General features: G+C 39.5%; 1 protein-coding gene across 1 annotated transcript in view; it reads right to left on the reverse strand.

Moving 5' to 3' along the window:
- Nucleotides 1–1,081: 1,081 nt before the first annotated feature.
- Nucleotides 1,082–20,526, reverse strand: part of LOC138743157 (protein diaphanous homolog 1-like) — a 265,923-nt gene continuing 246,478 nt past the window's right edge. Inside the window, exon 28 of the mRNA XM_069898066.1 lies at nucleotides 1,082–6,341. Within this exon, the coding sequence (XP_069754167.1) occupies nucleotides 6,169–6,341 (173 nt within the window). The 3' untranslated portion in view covers nucleotides 1,082–6,168. The remainder of the gene's footprint in view (nucleotides 6,342–20,526) is intronic.

Here is a 20,526-nt window from a genome sequence, read left to right on the forward strand (position 1 = left end):
TGTCTTGCAACAATGAGGAAGAAATGGTCTTTCAATCTCATGGTACAAGTTTTTCTTACCCAATGGCAAGGCAAGAGGATGCTGGGGGTGGGGAGGGAAAAATCTTTTTTTGAAAGTACATTGGTGGTTTGCCTGAGGCAATGAGAAGTGTGGATGGAAGTCAATGGAGGGGTCATTAGTTTGCGAGTCTCACCACATCATGTCCCATACCGCACTGTCATCCAGACAGGGTGCTTTCTGTGGCACATCTGTAGAAATCGTTAAGGGCTTGAGCCTGGTGACTTTAAATTAATATTTTCCATGCGATGCCGGACTGGCTAGAAATCAAATTGGTTCCCATCCATTAGCCAAGAGCCAGGGACTCCAGTGCCTTCCCCAGGGGTCTCTATGTACCATATTCTACTGGCCTTTACCAGTGCAGGTATGAACTGGGTCCCATCCACATTGGCCAGAGCACTGGAAGTGCACATTGTCAATGGTGGAAATGCTGAAAAATTCAAGCTCCATTAGAGTTCAGGGAAGTGGGAAGGTTGGTGTTTCCATGATTAACAAGCACTTCCTCAGATATGCCCACCTTTTGAACCAATAGGCGTACAACTGCTGGTGATCAGATCAAGTGACTCAAATCCCTCATCATCACTCCTTGAAGTTCATTCCCCAGAAGGACCCTTTAATATGCTGCTTTGTCAGCACCACTTGGCACCAGCATTTCATGGCACCATTGAGGATGGACAATAAATGCTGATTCTGTCAAAGCTACTTATGTCTTGAGAATTAAATGTCAAATTCCTACTGCAAGTATGAAACCCACTTTGCAGAATAGAGTCAAATGAAGAGATTAGGAAAGAAAATAAACCAGGTAGTCTTTATTTTGTGGTGTCAATTAAACATTTTGGAATAATCAACTCGATGACAGCAACCAAAAGGATAGGCAATTGATGGGAGAGCGGAGGGTGAAAGTGAAAGGTTGCAAATGTGGAAGAGCCCACTCTGCACTAAAGTGCTCCGAAATGACCATCATATAGAAGATGCCAGCACAGATGATGATAAGGCACCAAGATATCACAGTCAGAACAATACATTTGATAGAATATTCCTTTATTTACAAATCAAATCAGAACTTTGATAAAATTACGTTCCAAAGCAAAAAAAAATCTATTTAAAAAACATTTTTGAGAAGTAACTATTTTATATTCTAATTTTCAAAACATTCCTAGCAGCCAGTCTTAGCTCTGGCTTATTGAGTCCTCATCCCTGGACTCTGAAGTAATTTGAAATGACAACTTGCATCTGTTAATATAGACATGACAACTCATGGGGCTTAGTTTTCCAACCACCAACATTCTGAACAACTTCCATTTTTGTTATATGAGACAGACACAGGTTTGCTCACATTTATTTAACTTCCAGTTCCAGTGACATTATGAAGGATAAATAATGCTCATTTAACCCTTGCAATTCCAGTGAAATTGTGTCAAGCTAAAACAGAAAATAGCCCTATTGCTTCCAAACACAGCATCCTTGTGGAAGGTTCACACCATTGGAGTCTTCAAGTCAACTTTCCAAAGAGTAAAACAATAAGGAAAGAATGCAGATAAGCTCAATTACAAAAAAGTGGCTTGACAAATACTTTTATATATAAATATATCCCTGAATAACACAACTTTGCATGAATATAAATCTGCACGTTACTGCTGGGCAAAGATTAGAGGAAGGATATGGAACATGTTTGTTTTGTATTATAAATTCCCAATGAATTTTCTTTTCAATTGGACTTAACAGTCATCTTAACTGCAGTATTGATGCTCTACTGGAGTAATATTGTGAGCACACTAATGCTATTGCCATTGGAACTAACTTCATATGCAGGTGTATTACTTCATCACTCAATCATCCCCTAATACTCTGAAAGCACCCAATAACAAATCTCTGCAATAAATGCTTCTTAGTTGTAGGAAAAGCCAAGAAACAGGTAGGTATATTCAGAGTTCCATATCCGTCCTCCTTCCACAATACTGGCGAGTTACGAGGTCATGGTGCATTTTTCGTAAAACTGTTCTCAATTTTGTAACCCTCAGCTTTAGAGGATTCCAATGTCGAGGAGCAACATCAATCTGGTTGTTTCCTTGGAAACTCGACTTGTCCTGCACAGGCCAATTTCACAAACCATGATTGCAAAATGTCAACATTGGAAAATAAAATTCACAGCACAGTGGAGATCCTGAATCCAAATAAAATTCAGCAACTGGGAATGACTGTGACATCCCCCTCTTAAGGGCAACAAAGGTTCATAATCAGCTGACCAGCAACTTCGTCTTAATTAGGCACATTGAGAAACAAGAGTTGGAATAAGTAGAATCTAAGTCATGTGCATATCTGTGACATAAATGTAGGAGGTAAAAATAATGACGTAGAGTCCATTTTTTTCAATAAACCCCAAAAAAGAATGACATAACCATTGCACATGTTCAAATGCAAAAAAATGCTAATTCAGGCACCACTTTTATTAATTGTACCATATCCCTGAAATTATTTACAACCTACAGTGGTGGTTAAATGTGCAAACCTACATGATTTGCATTGATGTGGAAATACACAGTTTGGCTCTTCCAAAGAACAGTCAGAATGATTTAAAAAGTTATCTCAGATTCTTTCCTGCCACTGCCATCTCCATATCAAATATGTTTTTTATAAGTTCATTTAGATGAATTCTTATTTTTGATACCACTTTCTTATGACTACCTCTGTCCTACACATAATCAGGAACATTCAAAGTTTCAAGGGGAATGTTGGTATTTTCAATAATATAAGTCAACCACAACAATATTTACAGACAAATTCATACATTGCTTCAGCAGGACTTTTACATTGCTTAGTGCAGCTTCTAAAACTCAGCCGTGGCATGTCCTGTGTTCAGTGTGCGAAGGTCTTCGGGGTTAAAAAGAAAATCAGCTCAGTGCTGGCGTTCAAACGGGAGTCGCTCATTCCTAGATCGGGAAAGGTGCCACAAGGACTGCCGAGTGAACTGCCCCACAGCTCATGCTGGTTGGAACATAAAAGAATCAATCTCTGTGTAACCTGCACTTGGGTTTAACGCACCCAGAGGAAACACCATTCCAAAGATTTCCAGTGCATAAGGACCCAGATGCTTAAAATATATCAGTGTACTACCATATGCACAGTTACACAGTGATCAAATTGAAGATACATGCATTTAGTTCTCTTAAAAGCCAGTATATTGGACAAATTTGTTGAGTGCTGGTTGTGTACCCAGCAACATCATTAACTTCCCTCAGATATTAAGATGAAATATGCACAAACCATAGAATATAACTGATACCCATGTGTAAACATTTGCTAAAGTATTTCTGGGAGATAAACCATCAAAGAGAGGGTTGTTGCATTAATATACAAGTTGGTCCACCACTGAACTCTAATAGAAATTGTATTATGGAGTGACCCAATGCAAGTGCATGATTTGGACATGGGAAGAAAAAAACGATCTGGAAATGTCCTATTCATCAGGATTATGTAACGTTTACTGTAACGTCATATCAGGGGCTGATCGAGCATTGCAGTGTAAGATCATCTAATCAAGGAAGATCAAGAGACAATAGTCTTGCTTCCACAGTCACGTTTCCTTAAGACAATAGTAAGGTTGCTCCAATGTGGATAACACATCTTTTAGCAAACAGAACTGATCAAAAAAACGGGAAAGCAATTCCACTTTCTTCTTGTCTTATATTGCACATGCACAATGACCATTACCTCAGATCACTGTCTATCTGTTGAGACAAGCTAACGATTGCTGTTGAGTCCACAAATTTACTTTTGCTCAGACGCTAGCCTTTTCTTTTCCAAGTGGCCTCAGACATTCTGGAAATCTGTGGAGCTAAGATTAGTAAATAAAAGTATGCTTGAAAGACAGGGAAATCTGTTAGATTTGCTGCATAGGCTTTGCCTGAACCGATGAAAATTGCTCGTTGCTAGGTTCTTCAGAGATTAAAGAAATAAAATATTTGCAATATTTTTTGGAATCTATCCATTTTTATAAAATAGTGCAAACAGGTTTTTAGTAATTGGAGGAGTTTTGTGCAGGCACTGGTGAAGTGGCTGTATCAGGACAATACCATCATGAAGTGAAATTAGCCACTGGTAGTCAGCAGTTGGTGATATTTCTCAGCAAGATAACCAATCCATTCACTCAGCCAAAACAGTGGACATAAAATATAGAAAGGTTCTCTTGAATTCAGACTTTCATTAAAAAAAGTAAACTTGGTTGGAATTTCTTTTGTAAATAGGTGGTGGAATGCACTTCATGAGATTATGATCTTGTATCTGATGCTGAATGGACATTTTGAATGATGCCATATTGAACAAAAGAAGACTGGCAGAGCAAATACACAGGGCAAGAAATACCTCAGAGTTTGTCTAGGCTTACAAGTAGTAAAATCCTATGAATCTCATGTCAACCCCCCATCAATCCAGGCAGATGGGCCTCAACAAGGATTAGATCCAGAATACATTCATTAGTACATTATTCCAATTAGGATTTCAATGCCACCCCCAAAAAATTGGCAGCCACTTTTTGCTTGTTCAATTTGCATGGGTTAAGGATGAATCTCCATCAGAAGTGAGAAGATTAATAATAGTTTGGTTAAACAATTAAAAAAAAAATCACTGAAGAAATCAGTCTGCTTCAGTTCCAGTTTCCTTTCTGCTGTTTTTTAATGAGTATAATTTATAAAGTAATTTTGCTTTTTCATTTGCTTTCCTGATCAGGAATCAACCAGAGTGTAAATTTTAAGATTCATGTTCATTGAGGGAAGCATGACCAAGGCAAAAATAATATTTTTGCAGTCTGATAATTGTGACTTAATAAGAAATGTTAAGGTTGAAAATTTGTGGAAACAATTCAGGTCTATATGAAGCTTTTCAAACTTGGCAGAATATTAAAGAGGGTATTTATGCTGAACATAATAAATCCAGCAATGTAACAGAAAGCAAAGAAACAAATTTTCATTTGGACAGAACTATTGGGAAGACAATAGTACCTCAGAGGCATGGAGAAAGCAGTCCTTGATGTTTCTTAAAAGATGCAAGAAAGGCATGAGGAGGGAACAAATAATGGTCCAAACCGTTAGCTGAACTACCTACACTCAAGGAGGATGGGGATAACTATGAAAAAGACATTCTACACCATGTTTAAACAAAATTATAACAGTTTTACCATTACATTTTAAGTAATATCTTCCCTCTTGTCACCAACACATTTGTAATTCCTCCCTCTTTCAGTCGTTACACTTTTAATTTGTGATCCGTTGCATGGTCGAAATGGTTCTCATGCTGTTCACTGTGCCAATAAGCAAAAGAAACAATTTCCAATTGTGAATTGCATGTTCCACAAAACCAGGCTTTGAGTGGGGAAAGAGAAAACCGAAGGGATTATGAGCAATGTTGAGGCAGTAATACTAGCTTGCTTTTAAAAATTGCTAAACCAAACCTTATTTCTGCTGTGTAACATTCTAACTGCCACTAATGTAGAAGTTATTGTAGATTTTAATTTTAAAAACAGTTTGTTTTTATATGTGTGTTGTCTCAGAAATTCACACTTTGATGCATAGTTAGCTCTTACACGGTGTACGATATTAATTACCAATTGTGAACTACGGTACAAGAATCACCTACAATCGGAACAAGATATTGTATAATATTAAACATGAATGTGCATAGTTAAGAATTAGTCATTTAAGTGGCGTATGAGGTGATGTGCAATTTAAAAGAAAATCTGTGACCAGTCAAGAATAAAATACAAATCAATTGAGAGGTTTAAAATATGAAAATGAGAGAAAAGTATGAAAGGACCACCTCCTCGAGACAAAGTCTGCACTGCAGCATTTCCAGAATTAATATGGCAACCTGAAATATGCACTGGCGCATCAGCTGCTCTGCTGCTTTCCCCAACTCTCCAGTGTCTTTCGACTCTAGATGAAAGAAAAGTCACCTGTGCGCCCTCAGGGTAGTGGTGATGCCTTCACGTGAGAGGAAATTAGTCCAGGTGTTTTTTTTAAACTGTAGCACATTCAAGTTCAAAGTTCAAACAAGCATCACACCAAATAAATTGGCTTTATGGCACGGCATTTTAAATTCCAGATTCTCCCCGTGGGTTTAACTAGAGCGAGTGAGAAGATCTTCCAGCACCTCGCCTAGTTCCATTGGTGGTGTGGCCTTCTGTTCTTCTGTCGATGTCTTCTGCTTCTTACCTACAGTCTGACCATCATCATCATCCTTAGTGAGTTCTTTGGCAAGAAGAGATGTCATGGCATTGCCTCTTCGATTAGCTACAGTGAAACAGAGAACAAACAATGTCCTTTTTAGTTGCTTGCTAATGAGCATCTCACAATCTTACCAATTGGAGATTTAACGCCATGGAGACCCAATATAGAAATGACACAGGAATCTACATCAGGTACAAGACAAAATCACGATCAAATTACGACAACCATAAGATGACAACAGGCCACCAAAATGAACCTGACAATAATTATGTTTGACAACCACAATGTTAAGTGGCAATTATATCAACATTACATCTCTGGCATTACTACTTTATCTGGAGTCACATAGGATATGTGTTGCCTTGGTTCTCCTCCAACCTTTATATGTCTCACTTTCAAATACTGCCATTTAATTGCAAGTCTTTAACAAATTTGGAATGGGCAAATTTTTACACCAAATTTTGCTTGTTTGAAATACCTTTAACACCTTGGAATAACATTATTCATTTCACAGATGGGGCCTGTAGTTAATGGTTCTTTCCTGATAACATAAATGGGGAGTTCTTATAATCACGATACTGAGAATATTCAAAATAACATCCAGACACTGTCAAACCATTAAGAAGTCATTATCAGTAAAACATGCTGAGAGTTAGAAAGCAAGGGGAGGAGAAATAATGTACATTTTAGGTGAGCAAAACCACACATCACATCATTTTGTGAGCAGTTTTGGGCTTCTCATTTAAGAAAGGATGTGCTGACATTGGAGAGGGCTGAGAGGAGGTTCACAAGGATGATTTCAGGAATGAAAGGGTTATCATACGAAGGCTGTTTGACAGCCCTTGACCTGTACTCATTATAATTTAGAAGAAGGAGAGGGGATCTCATTTCGAATGTTGAAAGGCATGGACAGAGTAGATGTAGAAAAGCTGTGTTCTCCCATAGTGGGAGTATCGAGGACAAGAGGGCACAACTTCACGATGGAAGAGCATCCATTTCAAACAGAGATGTGCAGGAATTTCCTCAGCCAGAGAGTAGTAAATATGTGGAATTTGTTGCCACATGCAGTTGTGGAAGACAAGTCATTGGGTATACTTAAGGCAGAGTTTAGGCCTTTTTCCACTAGCATCCCAGTTAATTGGCTGTGCAGACCTGGGATAGGAAGCCGTTTGTGCTGTTTCCACTGGGCCATCTTTAACCGGGACAACTGACTGCTTTTCCACTGAACACAACTCATTCTCTGGATATCTTAAACCAGAATCGGGTGACTTTCTGCTATCCTTTTTTTCACTGGTTTAATCAGCACGTTTGCATCAGCAGATACCGGGGATATGAGTAGGGGTCGAGGCCGTCAATCCCCGGTGTGATTTGACAGCATTTGATTCCTGTGTGCTGATTGTTTTCTTTTTCCACTGGACCCTGCCCCAGTAAATTCCCGGGACAGGGTGCAGTGGAAAAGGGGCTATTGATAGGCTCATGATTAGCTAGGGCATCAAAGGTTATGTGGGGAATGCTGGGAAGTGGGGCTGAGTGGGAAAATGGATTAGCTCTTGATTAAATGGTGGGGCAGACTCAATGTGCTGAATAACCCATTTCTGATCCCATGATTTATGGTCTTATATTTTGGGAACATTCTCACTGTCCTTGCCTTCTAGAACAAATCAGACAAAGTCACAATCTTAAATGAGCCAAAATACTGAAGCAAAATAATATCAAAGCAAATGGGTGTTGGTGCATCTCTTCATATTTAATTGTACTTCATATTTAATATGAAGCATTTGCAACCAGAGGTGTTTAAAGTTATGAAAGGAATAGATAGACTAGATGCAGATAGACTCTTCCCCTGGAGAGCAGGGGAGGTTGAAACAAGAGGACACAGATTGAGGGTAAGGGGGCAAAATTTTGGGAGAAACATTAGAGGATGATTCTTCACTCAGAGAGTGGTGGCCGAATGGAATAATCTTCTGGAGGAAATAGGTGAGGCCATCAATTCTTTCATTTAAGAGGAGGCTGGATATATACATGGATAAGAGGGGGTTGGAGGGTTATGGGCGGAGAATAGGCAGGGGGATCTAGCGGAGTTGTTTGAGTGAACAGGCGTGGACTTGTAGGGCTGAGGTGGCCTGTTTCCATGCCATCAACTGTTATATGGTTAACGCTGCTTTATTGCACCATCAACCAAAGTAAATTCTTGACATGACAGTAAAATCATGGCAAACTTTACCAGTTGCAACATTGCCACTTGCTCCAGGATGGGAGAACATTCATATATTCAGGAAAAAAAAGTAAATACCAATGGAAACCATTGGAGATATTGTTGCACCCGTTTAATGATTACAAGACACATTGTTGGCAAGAGTGGGCAGACAAAAATTAGACAAGGACTTCAACTATAAAACCCAATTTTATTCTAATACTCAAATTGTGTCCCAATTGAAAAATGTAATACTTTAGTATTTTCAGCTTTAACTTGGCAATGGCTCTACCAAATCATTCTAGAATGAATATACTTTAACATAACCAAAAGACAGTCGGAAATTCAACCAAGAGGGGCATGTAATTAATCCTCAACATTCTGGCAATGCAGTTCCTCATCTCAGATTTTTCTAATCTTGTCACAGTTGAAAGTACATTAAGTATGTTCAAGGCATTTCAATACAGTAATTGCATATAAGCTGCCATAATTATCATCCAAAAGTAAAAACTCAGAAGCCATTGAAAGCTTGTCTGGGTTGTAATCTGGCAGCATGGACATGGTGTACTTCTCAAACTATTAAAATCAATGGGACAGTTACTACCTAGGCACATATAATACATTCACAACTGCAGAAATTCATCAGTCCAGCTGATGCTAATTTGATTTATTTAATTTAGACATATAGCACTGTAATTGGCACTTCCAACCCACGAGCCTGTGCCACCCAAATACCCCAATTAACCTATTTGAAGGGTGGTAGGAAACCAGAGCACCTGGAGGAAACCCACCTAGACACGGGGAGAATGAACAAACTCCTGATAGACAGTGCTGGGTTTGTACCAGAATCGTTGATGCTGTAATAGCCTTGTGCGAACTGTTACGCTAACCTTGCTGCCCTGTTTGACTGATGTTAATCTTTTGGCACAAGATATAAAACTCAAATGATCTTTTTTTCCAGAAATTATATAAAATAGTTGCCTGCACCCGCAAATTTTGCCTTCACGAACAAAAAAAAAAGCATTTTATTATTCGGGTTAAAAATGACAAGGTGTTTTAAGATTCTCCAAATGTCTCTACACTTACACATTTTTGGTGTTAAAAATCACAAGAACTACAGTCTACATTGCAATTGATGGGACAGAAATTCACTTCTCATTACCACTGAAAGCACACATGAGCATGTGAATTTCTCACATGGGCAAAGCATGGGTAACCACTGATCAATTTCTCTTCTCCTCCCCCCAATTACTTTCCACCCATCTGAAATATTTGATGCTAAGTTAGATTCAGAACCCTGCATTGATGCGCGCACAATCCTATTATTCCTTTCCATACAGATCATGTCAGAACTGCATTCCCGGAAAGCTGGAGATGACAGTGAGAAAGTGGAAATCAAATCCGCGTGGTCTCCAGATGCGCATGTCTAGACCAGGCTACGAATGTTTAATTTTTGACCTAGCCTGGGACACTTTTCAACCACGAATTTCCAATTGGTATGGAAGGAAAATTGTACAAGTGAGGCACTTAATCACATTGTGTACTTCTTACTTAAAAATGCAATATCAGAATGTTAATATTTCAGGCATTGCACACAAAATATTTCACTCTCAGCATTTATACTTGTTGCTCAAATTCCCAGTAAAGGTGAGGATTAAGGGACAGGGATCAGAAACAAGCAAGAATACAGTCTGATATTCCTTTTACCAGGTCATTGTCGTCACTGGTATCAGAGAGTGATAACATTGAGTCTAAAGGAAACAAAGAGAAAATGTTAACAGTGCAGAGAATTTGCAACAGACATTGAAATAAGAAGAATTTTCCAGGACAGGCAAGGAGAAGGGTAGAAGAAAATAGCAATCAATTGTCATTAATTCGAAAAATGCATCTCTACGACAAAATTAAATCTGAAGTGTGAGCCACCCTCCTCTCAAAGTGGCCCATAACAAGAAAATCATGTTAATGACTATACAGGCCAGAAGCCAAAAATCTCATTTGTAGTAAATGATGCAACAGAGCACAAGTTGCATCAGCAGATTCAACTGACTTTAAAATACAAAATGTATTTGTCACTGTGATTGAATCAGCATGAATAACCACAAAATAAATATGCATATAGGACATTGATGGAATCTAATTCTTCACTTCTATTCCAGCTCCACCTAATTTTCATGCATCTCCCCTTGTTGGATGTACAGTTTCATGGTTTCAGCTAACCCACAGTAAACAACAGTGGTCTTGCAGCCCAGATAGAAGCCTCCTTCATTCAACATTCACAAGTTAAATAAAGCTGAGAGAAAACAATTTCCAAATACCCTCTTGCCAGTGTTATGGATGCAAACCTGGCTCAGGTCAGTAAGCTTGGTTTATGATATTAAACTGGATCTTCCTTGTTGCTCAAATACTTAGAGACAACTATCATTTATTACCCAATAAAAAAATATCTTGTGGAATGGTTCCAGAATCATTTTTATGTACTTTACTTCAGCCCTATTAATTGGTGTTTCAGTAACATAGGGATATTCGGATAGAACTTCTCAGTCCCATCTGTCCTTCACCTCTTCCAAAAACTGACACCACTTTGTCATCTACACATATCAGATTCCAGCACCCTTATCACTCCCTTACACCTTGCAATGACTTCTTCCTCCCTCTGACACCTTCTCACATCACTCTCCCTTTGTCTGGCACTTGCCAATCATTTGCCGCTGTCCTTCATCCTTCACCCCTCCCTGGATCACTGGACCCAGCTTGCTCTGATTTGCATTACTGTTCATTAAAATTGTGGTAACATTTGATGCTGAATGTCATGACCACATTGAATTTAACTGCAAAAAAGAAATTGCCTCAATTAGTTAAAATGCTGCGCAACAATATAAATTTAGAATAAAAAGAAATAGCCAAACCCAGTTTAATATGGGCCCAACAAAGCAAAGCAACATTGGCAGAAGCTCTTCACAAGCCCGTAGAGTTAGACAAAGGAGAAAGCCCCTCGCCCCTCGCTGGTGATGCTTTCAGACATGCAAGGAGCAGGCAGCAGGAAAGAGAACAGCAGTGATACATCCATTTCAGTGCTCAGGCCTCCAGAAAGGCAAGGGGCAGGCAGCGGGAAACAGAACAGCAGTGATACATCCATTTCAGTGCTCAGGCCTCCAAAAAGGCAAGGGGCAGGCAGCAGGAAACAGAACAGCAGTGATATATCCATTTCAGTGCTCAGGCCTCCAAAAAGGCATGGGGCAGGCAGCGGGAAACAGAACAGCAGTGATACATCCATTTCAGTGCTCAGGCCTCCAAAAAGGCAAGGGGCAGGCAGCGGGAAACAGAACAGCAGTGATACATCCATTTCAGTGCTCAGGCCTCCAAAAAGGCAAGGGGCAGGCAGCGGGAAACAGAACAAACAGTGATACATCCATTTCAGTGCTCAGGCCTCCAAAAAGGCAAGGGGCAGGCAGAGGGAGACAGAACAGCAGCGATACATCCATCTCAGTGCTCAGGCCTCCAGATAAACAAGGAGCAGGCAGCATGAAACAGACAGCAGTGATACATCCATCTCAATGCTCAGGCCTCCAGAAAGGCAAGGGGCAGGCAGAGGGAGGCAGAACAGCAACACCAGGCCTCCCTCAGTGCTCAGGCCTCCAGACAAACAAGGAGCAGGCAGCAGGAAACTAAGGATTAAAACGAAGCCTGCCTCAGTGCTGATGATGCCAAGCATTCCATGAGCAGACAAGAGTCTGCTGAGGAACGAGCAAGACTCCAGGCAATGCAAACAAAAGCCACCAGTTAAAGGGCAGTACCATTTTCTGCTTTATATTTATGCAGAATTACCATGAAGCTTTTTTGGCATTTTGTTTCAACCATGTAGTCAAAAACAATGTTTTATTTCTCAGAGTATCCTGCTAGTAAAAACATAAGATCAGCTTAATTGCATCTCTACTGCCTCAAGCTCCAATTGTCAAAATCTGTGCGCATATTTGCAGCTTATAAGAATGGATAAATAATTCCAAGGAATAGTCAATAATTATTGCTCATCTGACCTAAACCTAAGTGCTCTCAGTAGCTTTGTTTGTTAGAACATTGAAATTGGAGTTTGAACAGGTTCCAGTCTGGGTCTATTAGAATTCATACTCAAATTGATCTGCAAATAGGTTCATCAATTAAGGGTCGAAAAGTTGAGGTTTTTAATTAAATCTTGGTGTCGATAAAGGAGCAACTGAACAAAAATATAACTGCAGGTAATTTCTGAATTGTTAACAAATGTGTGTGGCCAAGTGAAGGACACAATGAACTTCAATGAGCTGCAGTGGCCCAAGGACAGCTGTGAGGTGATGGGCCATTTTGAGATGCAAGGGTCAGCTCACTCTGCAGTGATTGATTCAAAGACTGAGCGCAATAAGTTTGTGAAAATAATACAAAAGCAGCCGCTATATTTTGATCCTCCATTTTGCCAGTATCAGCCATGGTTCAATGGTAGCACCTTCAAATTAATAGAAGAATTGCAAGTTCACATCCTAATCCACGAATCTGAGTTCAAAAATCTGGCTTGATACTTTACCACACATCTGGATTGGATAATAAACCACAGGGCCATCTGCCTTCTGAGGTGTAAGGATCCTACAGCTCTATTTTAAGACTAGTGATCAGCATTGTGTTCAAGATCACAAAACAGATTCTTCTTCTGTCACCTTACAGTTTGTGAGAGTTTGCTGTGTACAAATTAGCTACCAAATGCCCTACATTACAATATGGTAATACGTTTAAAACACTTCACTGGCTGCAAAGTGATTGGGGATAACCTAAAAGAAACAAAAGTTGTTTTTATTTTAAGTTATTTCATTGAGAGCTGTTTCTCAGGCACTTTTGCAATCAAACGCGTGGAGTGCTTAAGATAGAAACAGTGATTCCTAATGGGACTCATGGCTGGGTCATCTGGGATGTGCTACACTCCTTTTTCTGTTTACACCGGGCTTCTGTGTGCTCCTGGTAATTAGACTCAGGGTTCTCAAGGCTCCTTCGACATTGCCTGGATATTTTAATGAACTGAAGATGTTGCATTTTTTCGAAGGAAGCTTTGAGAACATTCATCCAGAAATCTTTTGCCAAGACAAGAGCTTGGAATAGATCCACTGTGGAAATGTGGTGCTGGGTATGCTAACATAGCTTCCCATTGGGAATGATTGAGTTAATTAGGGCCGAGGGCACTGTTGGACACTGGTCTTGGAGATGGCGCTGGCTTTGGCTCAGATGGAAGATTTCTGAGGAGACAACATTGAGGGCATCTTTCTAATGTTTAGAGGTGCTGCTATGGATACAAGATGCTTTGAGAAGGATTTGTGTAAAATTCGATGGAATGTAGACCACCATTGTTGAGCTAGCAAAATAAATAAATTCTGAAGCAAAAACGATAATACCTTACGTCAAGAAGTTGGCCTTGTTCTAAAATATAGAACCAGCAATAACTTTGATCAACTGGTCTTGGTTAGGTTCAAGTATAGAATTACTCTGATCATATATTATGGAGCAGAATTGCTTGAAATGCTCATGCTTGCTTGAGCAGGTGTCTGGAGTTCTCAGTAGTTACATTGGGAAATGCTGGAAGTTCCATTCTGAATTCTTGGTGCTTATCTGCAAAATAAAGACTCTTATGGGCAGAGATAGTGAGACACTTTGGGATAGTCGCCCTAGTGGCGAGTGGCATCAGCTGGCTCCTCATCCTGTGCAATGCCATTTTATTCAAACACAACTTTATTCAAACAGCTACTGTAGGCAGGGGATGATTGGGACACTCTGTTGGCTGAATATTTGCTCCCATCTTGTGTGTTGCTTTGGAGAACAGATACTTTTACAATTTTAAACTTAAAAAAAAAAAAATTTCTTCTCCTGTATTTTAATTTTATTGATTTATTTCCTCGATTGCTTGGGGTTGCTAGTTGGTTGAATTCCAGATAACAGGGATTTTACTGTACTTGTTTATTAGATCCAAAATGAGCACGCACAACACTGTGAAAAGATGTGGGGTGCATTCTACAGAATGAAAAGCTGTGCCTGCTCCTTTGGTCAAAGATAGTGCTTTGGTTACGAGAACATGATCTGAATACGCTTGTCAAATTCAACTGAATTTACATTCCATTAAATCTGGAATTAAAATGAGGCTTTCCATAACTATGTAATGTACAAAAATGACTCAGTATACATCATAGCACTTGAACTTGAAAACCTTCTGGTTCACTCACATTCTTCAGTATAGACCTTCAAAAGGAAGCTCTGAAAATCCTGCTTCAAAAGAGCATCAATCATCCCAGTGCCCAAGAACACCAGAGTGAGCTGCCTTAATGATTCTTGGTGAGTAGCACTCCTATCTACTGCGATGAAACACTTTGAACAGTTGGTCATGGCCAGAATTAACTCGTACCTAATAAAAGACCTGGACCCAATACAATTTGCTTACGCCCACAATTGTTCCACACAAATGCAATCTTATTGGGTCCCCAAGAGTAAAACTTGTATCAGGCTGCTTTTCATTAATTACACCATCATTTCCTCAGTACTGGTCAGGAAGCTTCAAAACTTGGGACCTCTGCAACTGGATCCTTGACTTCCTCATCAGGAGACCTGTCAGTGTGAATCAGTAACATCTCTGCTGACAAGCAACACAGGCATACCTCAAAGGTGTGTGTTTAGCACACTACTCTACCCTCTCTACACCCATGACTGTGTAGCTAGGAACAATTCAAATGCTCCCATCTACAAATTTGCCAATGACACCATAGTTGTCGGGAGAATCACAGAATAGCAATGAGGAAGTGTACAGGAGTGAGAGAGATCAGCTAATTGAGTGGTGTCACAACAACATTGCACTCAGTGTCAGCAAAACTAAGGAATTGATTGTGGACAGCAGGAAAGGGAAACCAGAAGAACATAAACCAGTCCTCATCGAGGGGTCAACAGTGAAGAGGGTAAGCAACTTCAAATTCTTGGATGTCAACATCACTGAAGACCTATCCTTGGGCCTCCATGTCAATGAAATTAAGATGACACACCAACGGCTATATTTTGTTAGGAGTTTGAAAAGATCTGGTACGTCACCACTCTTGTAAATTTCTAAAGTACTGTGGAGAACATTCTGACTGGTTGCATTATGGTCTGGTATGGAGGTGCCAATGTACAGGACACTGCAGAGGGTTGTAAACTCAGCAGCACCATCACGGGAATTAGTTTTCACTCCACTAAGGACATCTTTAAGAGGTGGTGTCTCAAGAAAGCAGGATTTATCATCAAGGACCCCTCACCACATAGTCCATACCCTTTTCTTACTAGTACCATCAGGAAAGAGGTACACGAGCTTGAAGATGAACACCCAATGGTACAAAAACAGCTTCTTCCCCTCCGCCATCAGATTTCTGAACAGTCAATGAACCTATGGACACAACCCCACTTTCTCTTTGTCGCACTAATTAGTGTTTTGTTAAACCTTGTATTTACGGAATTATAATATATAGCAACTTTGCTCCTGTAATTCACAATACTGTGTCACGAAACAATAAATTTTATTGAGAAGTGTTCATGACAATAAACCTGAGCCTAATTCCTATGCCCAATCAGTTTTGCAGTGCAATGACAGTAGGTATTGGCAGTAAGAAGGTAGCCAATATCAGAAAGGAACCCCATCACTCTGATCACAAATTCTTCTTACTGGCACCTTCGGGAATATGGTACAGAAGCTGGAGTCTGACACCTCAAAGTTCAAGAACAGTTTTTATTCAATAACCATCAGGCTTGTCAACCTCCCCACACTACCCAAATGATCAACCACTCTGGGACCAGAAAGGATTTGTCTGTACTATTGAAACACCATTTTCTTTTCTTGCTCTGACTGTATCTGCGATTATTCATGTATCTTTCATGTTATCTCTTCTGCACTAGGGTAATTTAATGTATAATATTATAGATGGTATCTCTTACATATCTGTTTGTCTGCAGCATGAATTTTGATGCATGTGAACATGGTACTCATGTGTATGACAATAAACTCAGTATCATTAATGCTGTCATTACAAGTTCATCATCTAAATAAGAGAATGTACCTTCCAGAAGCAGGCATGTAGCATTATATTTCATTTTAAATCTAATTGGAGCACAATCTAATCCTTCAATGAGTTTCTAAAACAGATGTATACTAAACCAGCAAAGCATTTGGAATGTTTTTGGTGGTGGTGGTGATGTGATGGAAGGATGGACAAATGAGGCAACTGGATGATTTGTGTATGGCTTCTTGCCTTTCTTTCACCAGCTCAACTGTGGATAAATGGGTTACATTGTAAGTGATTGGGGAGTTGAATAAGGTAGCAATGGGGGCATTTTGTGGTCGACAGGGGCATCACCGGTGAATGCAAGCAACCTGGTGTAGCTCTTGTGGCTGGTCAGGGAAATAGAAAAAGAATCTCAAGGTTGTATGAGACACATGTACTCTGACAACTAATCTGAAATCAGTCAGAACACAACCCATCATGTTCCTCAATTAACCTTCCTGACATCACAACTTTCTTCAATACTTTACTGAAAATGGCTGTGCAACTCATTAGGTAGTTCATAACAGACAGAGAATGAAAACCAAGCACCACAATTTTATTCTGCCTTGAACAATTTGAACGCTAGAATGGAAGCAAGAATAGAATAATCACTAAATTCCTGTCAGGTGGACTGTGAAAGCACAAATTTAATATTTTTCCATTCAAACAAAATGTAATTTATAAGAATTTTCCCTTGAGAATTATTTTAAGTGCATTCCTTTGTGGATTATAAAATGGTTCTGCAGCAAATTAAAGGTTCCACTCCCTCTTGTGTGCAAGTGTGCTTTGAATGAAGCCTGCTGTTTTTCAGCTTTGAGAAAACCAGAATCATGGAATCTGATCCTTATAGCCTGGACAATAAAGATGAAATTCAACCATGAACCAGCGGGATTATGAGTTACGAACTGCAACTCTTTTCATACACTACATACGTGTTTAGTGTTTTAAGACTGGAATGAGAGCTTCAAAACCAATATAAATACAGAAAATGATTTGTTCAATATCAGTTCACCATTTTCTGCTATCACATCATGCTAAATCTTATTGGTCAGTAATGACTAAAATCTTGTAAAATCTCCAAATTATTTTGGTTTTCATATTACTGCACAATTTGTTTTAAAGTACAAAGGAGGGCAAATTGTAGAAAGTTAATTGACTGCTTTCCTGTCTCCATTTTAACAGAGAATTTTATTATGGTAAAACTGAATATAAATAATACAGTATGTTTTTCAAAAGATGTCAGTAGAACTGTTATTGGTTTAAAATCACTGTGGGATTGAAGTCCACTCCACCTCAAAATCTTCGCCATCAACATCTTCGACAGTTCCTCTGGATTGAGAATGACGTTTTTCCATTACTGCAATTCTAGTTCTTCCACATGGGTAGGTGATCCCATGTGGCACCATCAATGATGTGCTGCATTCCTTCTACTGTCTACTGAGCTCCAATGTCTTCCCATTACATGGATTTAAGGTTCTCAATACCACTAAAAAAAAATTATTCTCCATTTTGAGTGCCTGTGGGGCAGAGGTTGACACGAATCGGTGGGAATGTTGTATTTTTCAGTGAGGCTTTAAGCATGTGCTTCCATCTGATCCACCTGGTAATATCTTTGTGTGACAAAGCTCATCATAGTTTGGTGATATGGTGTCGAGGATGGCCTGTTGACAGTGTAACTGAGGTCTTACTACGAGCAAGAGATCACAAATAATTTGCTTGATAAATTTGGAAGATTTGCAAAGATATTGTCAGTGGCATCTTTCTTGTGCCGTCAAGTGCCTCCTCTAGGTAGCCCAGGTTTCTGAAGCATAAAGAATGGCAATAATCCCTGCTGTCAGGCACGAGTTTTGTGGTCATGGTGAATTTCATCATCAACGTCTTCCTTTGCTGAGGGATGGCTGGTGAGATATGAGAAATGGTCCACATTTTCCAGGGCCTTGTCGTGAATCAGTAATGTCAGTGAGCAACGTTATTGGGGGCAGGACCCCTAAAAATCTCAGATGATTCCCAGTTTTGGTCTTTGAGAGTGAAGCTGCCATATTATTGATAATCCATTCGACCATTCTCTTCACTCTTTGGAGGACATAAAATCCAATGGTGTTATTTTGAGAAGACCGCCATTTAGATGCTGAGAAACAACTTCCTTACATGGGAAAATGTGAAAGTGGGAGCATGATTAGGAGTTTCACCCATAGGAATGAAATTTCTTCTCAGTCAACTACCAGTCTTTGGAATTATGTACCCTGACACCTAAAATCACTGACTCATTGTTCTTGATAGACAGTTTAAGTACCTTAATGAAGAGCTCAATCCCAAAACGTTGGTTATCCACCTTTATCTCTGCTACAAAAAGTACACTGTCTGACCAGCTGAGTTCTCCAGAATTACAGGTTTACTTCAACCACTGAGTCTGCAGACTTTCATGTTTTACAGTTTAAGTTGAACTGCGAGATGCCAGTAGCACAAGAAATTACTCATGACCTTGCTTAAAGGATATTTTGTGGCATTTTCATTCAGTCTCAATGCAATGGACATGAAGACAAAGCATGACTCTCTGCCTAATTATCCTCTGGCTGACTTTCACATCTAAATTGGATTCCTCAGCTGGTGCAACCAGATCATAAATAGTCAGTACTGCTACACTGAGTTATTGTGCAAGTGGCACGTCTAAACCTTTTAATGCATAATAGGTCATGCAAAACTCAATTTCATGAGCTTAATTTTAGCTTGTAACGTCAGGCAGAATTGCCCTGCTCTTTTTCAAAAGATGTCCCTTGGTTCCAACATCTGAACCATTGACCCTTATCAGGGAAGCAATATACAATGGCTGAATTTATTACCAACATCACAGCTTCACTCTACATGGTTGCCCCTTTTTTTAATCCTCTATGTGCCTTTGGAAATTATTTACCAGATTTCAGAAAATAAATTATTCAGTGCAAAACTGTTGAGCATTCACAACAATTGTCCCATAAATCTGTTATCTGACAAAAAAAAAGCATATCTTGCTATGCTGCATCCATTTGTAAATTTTCTTTCCTTTTGGTTAATGGCTTAACTAAAAGGTCAAGCCTAAAATTTTCCCAGACTGTCTCACTTGTGTGCACGTTGCTCATGTTTTCCTCCGGAGACAGTCTGCAGATGACGCAGTCTGCGCATCACTAAGTAAATCACACATGTGTGAGCGTGTTCTGACAGCTGATGTGCTGTGACTGCGGCTCACACTAGGTTGCACGGTGAAATACAAGCTGCAGCCATTAATGCAATTGCTGGCAGAAGGTGGGGTGGGGGGGGGGGAGGGAAATATAGAGAAAAAGACTGAAGACTGGATGCCAGCTGAAATGCAGACGCCTTCAAATTAATTGGAGGCACTGTGGAATCAGTGAGTGTGTATTGACAGAGTATTGAAGTAATTATTAAAAAGGTATAAGAAAATCTAGTAGCTGCTCTCCGAGCAATTAAATAAGTGCAGACACAGAAGTGTTTTGAAAACCAGATTGGCAATGTGCCAAGATCTGCAAATAAAATTGTAATCTTTTTGGAAAGGAAAAGATTTCCCTAAATTTATGAAAAAAAATTATTAAATAAAACCACAAACACACCGTCAATGCCTAAATTATAGCTTGTCAAGTGTTATGCCACGTTTAACCTCTACATTATGCTGACAACACAAAACTGCAGATGCTGCAGAACTGTGATAAGAACAGAAATGTTGGAAATATTTAGCAGGTGTTGAAGCGTGGCTTCCTATTCCCAGAATTTTTTTTAGAGATGGTTGTTATCTTAAAGTCACTCAGGGACCTAATTTACTGACTGATCAGAAAAATGCAAAACTGCCGTTATTACTATTTTGTTAAAAACATCACCCAAAACGAATGTCAGAGGCTTCAGGTCCACAAAAAAAGCTGTACATGCTGGCCATTAAAAAAAATGAATGGTCACTATCGTAAAATACAAATCTTTTCTATCCACAGATTGCTGTCTGACC

The sequence above is a fragment of the Narcine bancroftii genome, chromosome 9, assembly GCF_036971445.1.
Source record: "Narcine bancroftii isolate sNarBan1 chromosome 9, sNarBan1.hap1, whole genome shotgun sequence".
NCBI lineage: Eukaryota > Metazoa > Chordata > Chondrichthyes > Torpediniformes > Narcinidae > Narcine > Narcine bancroftii.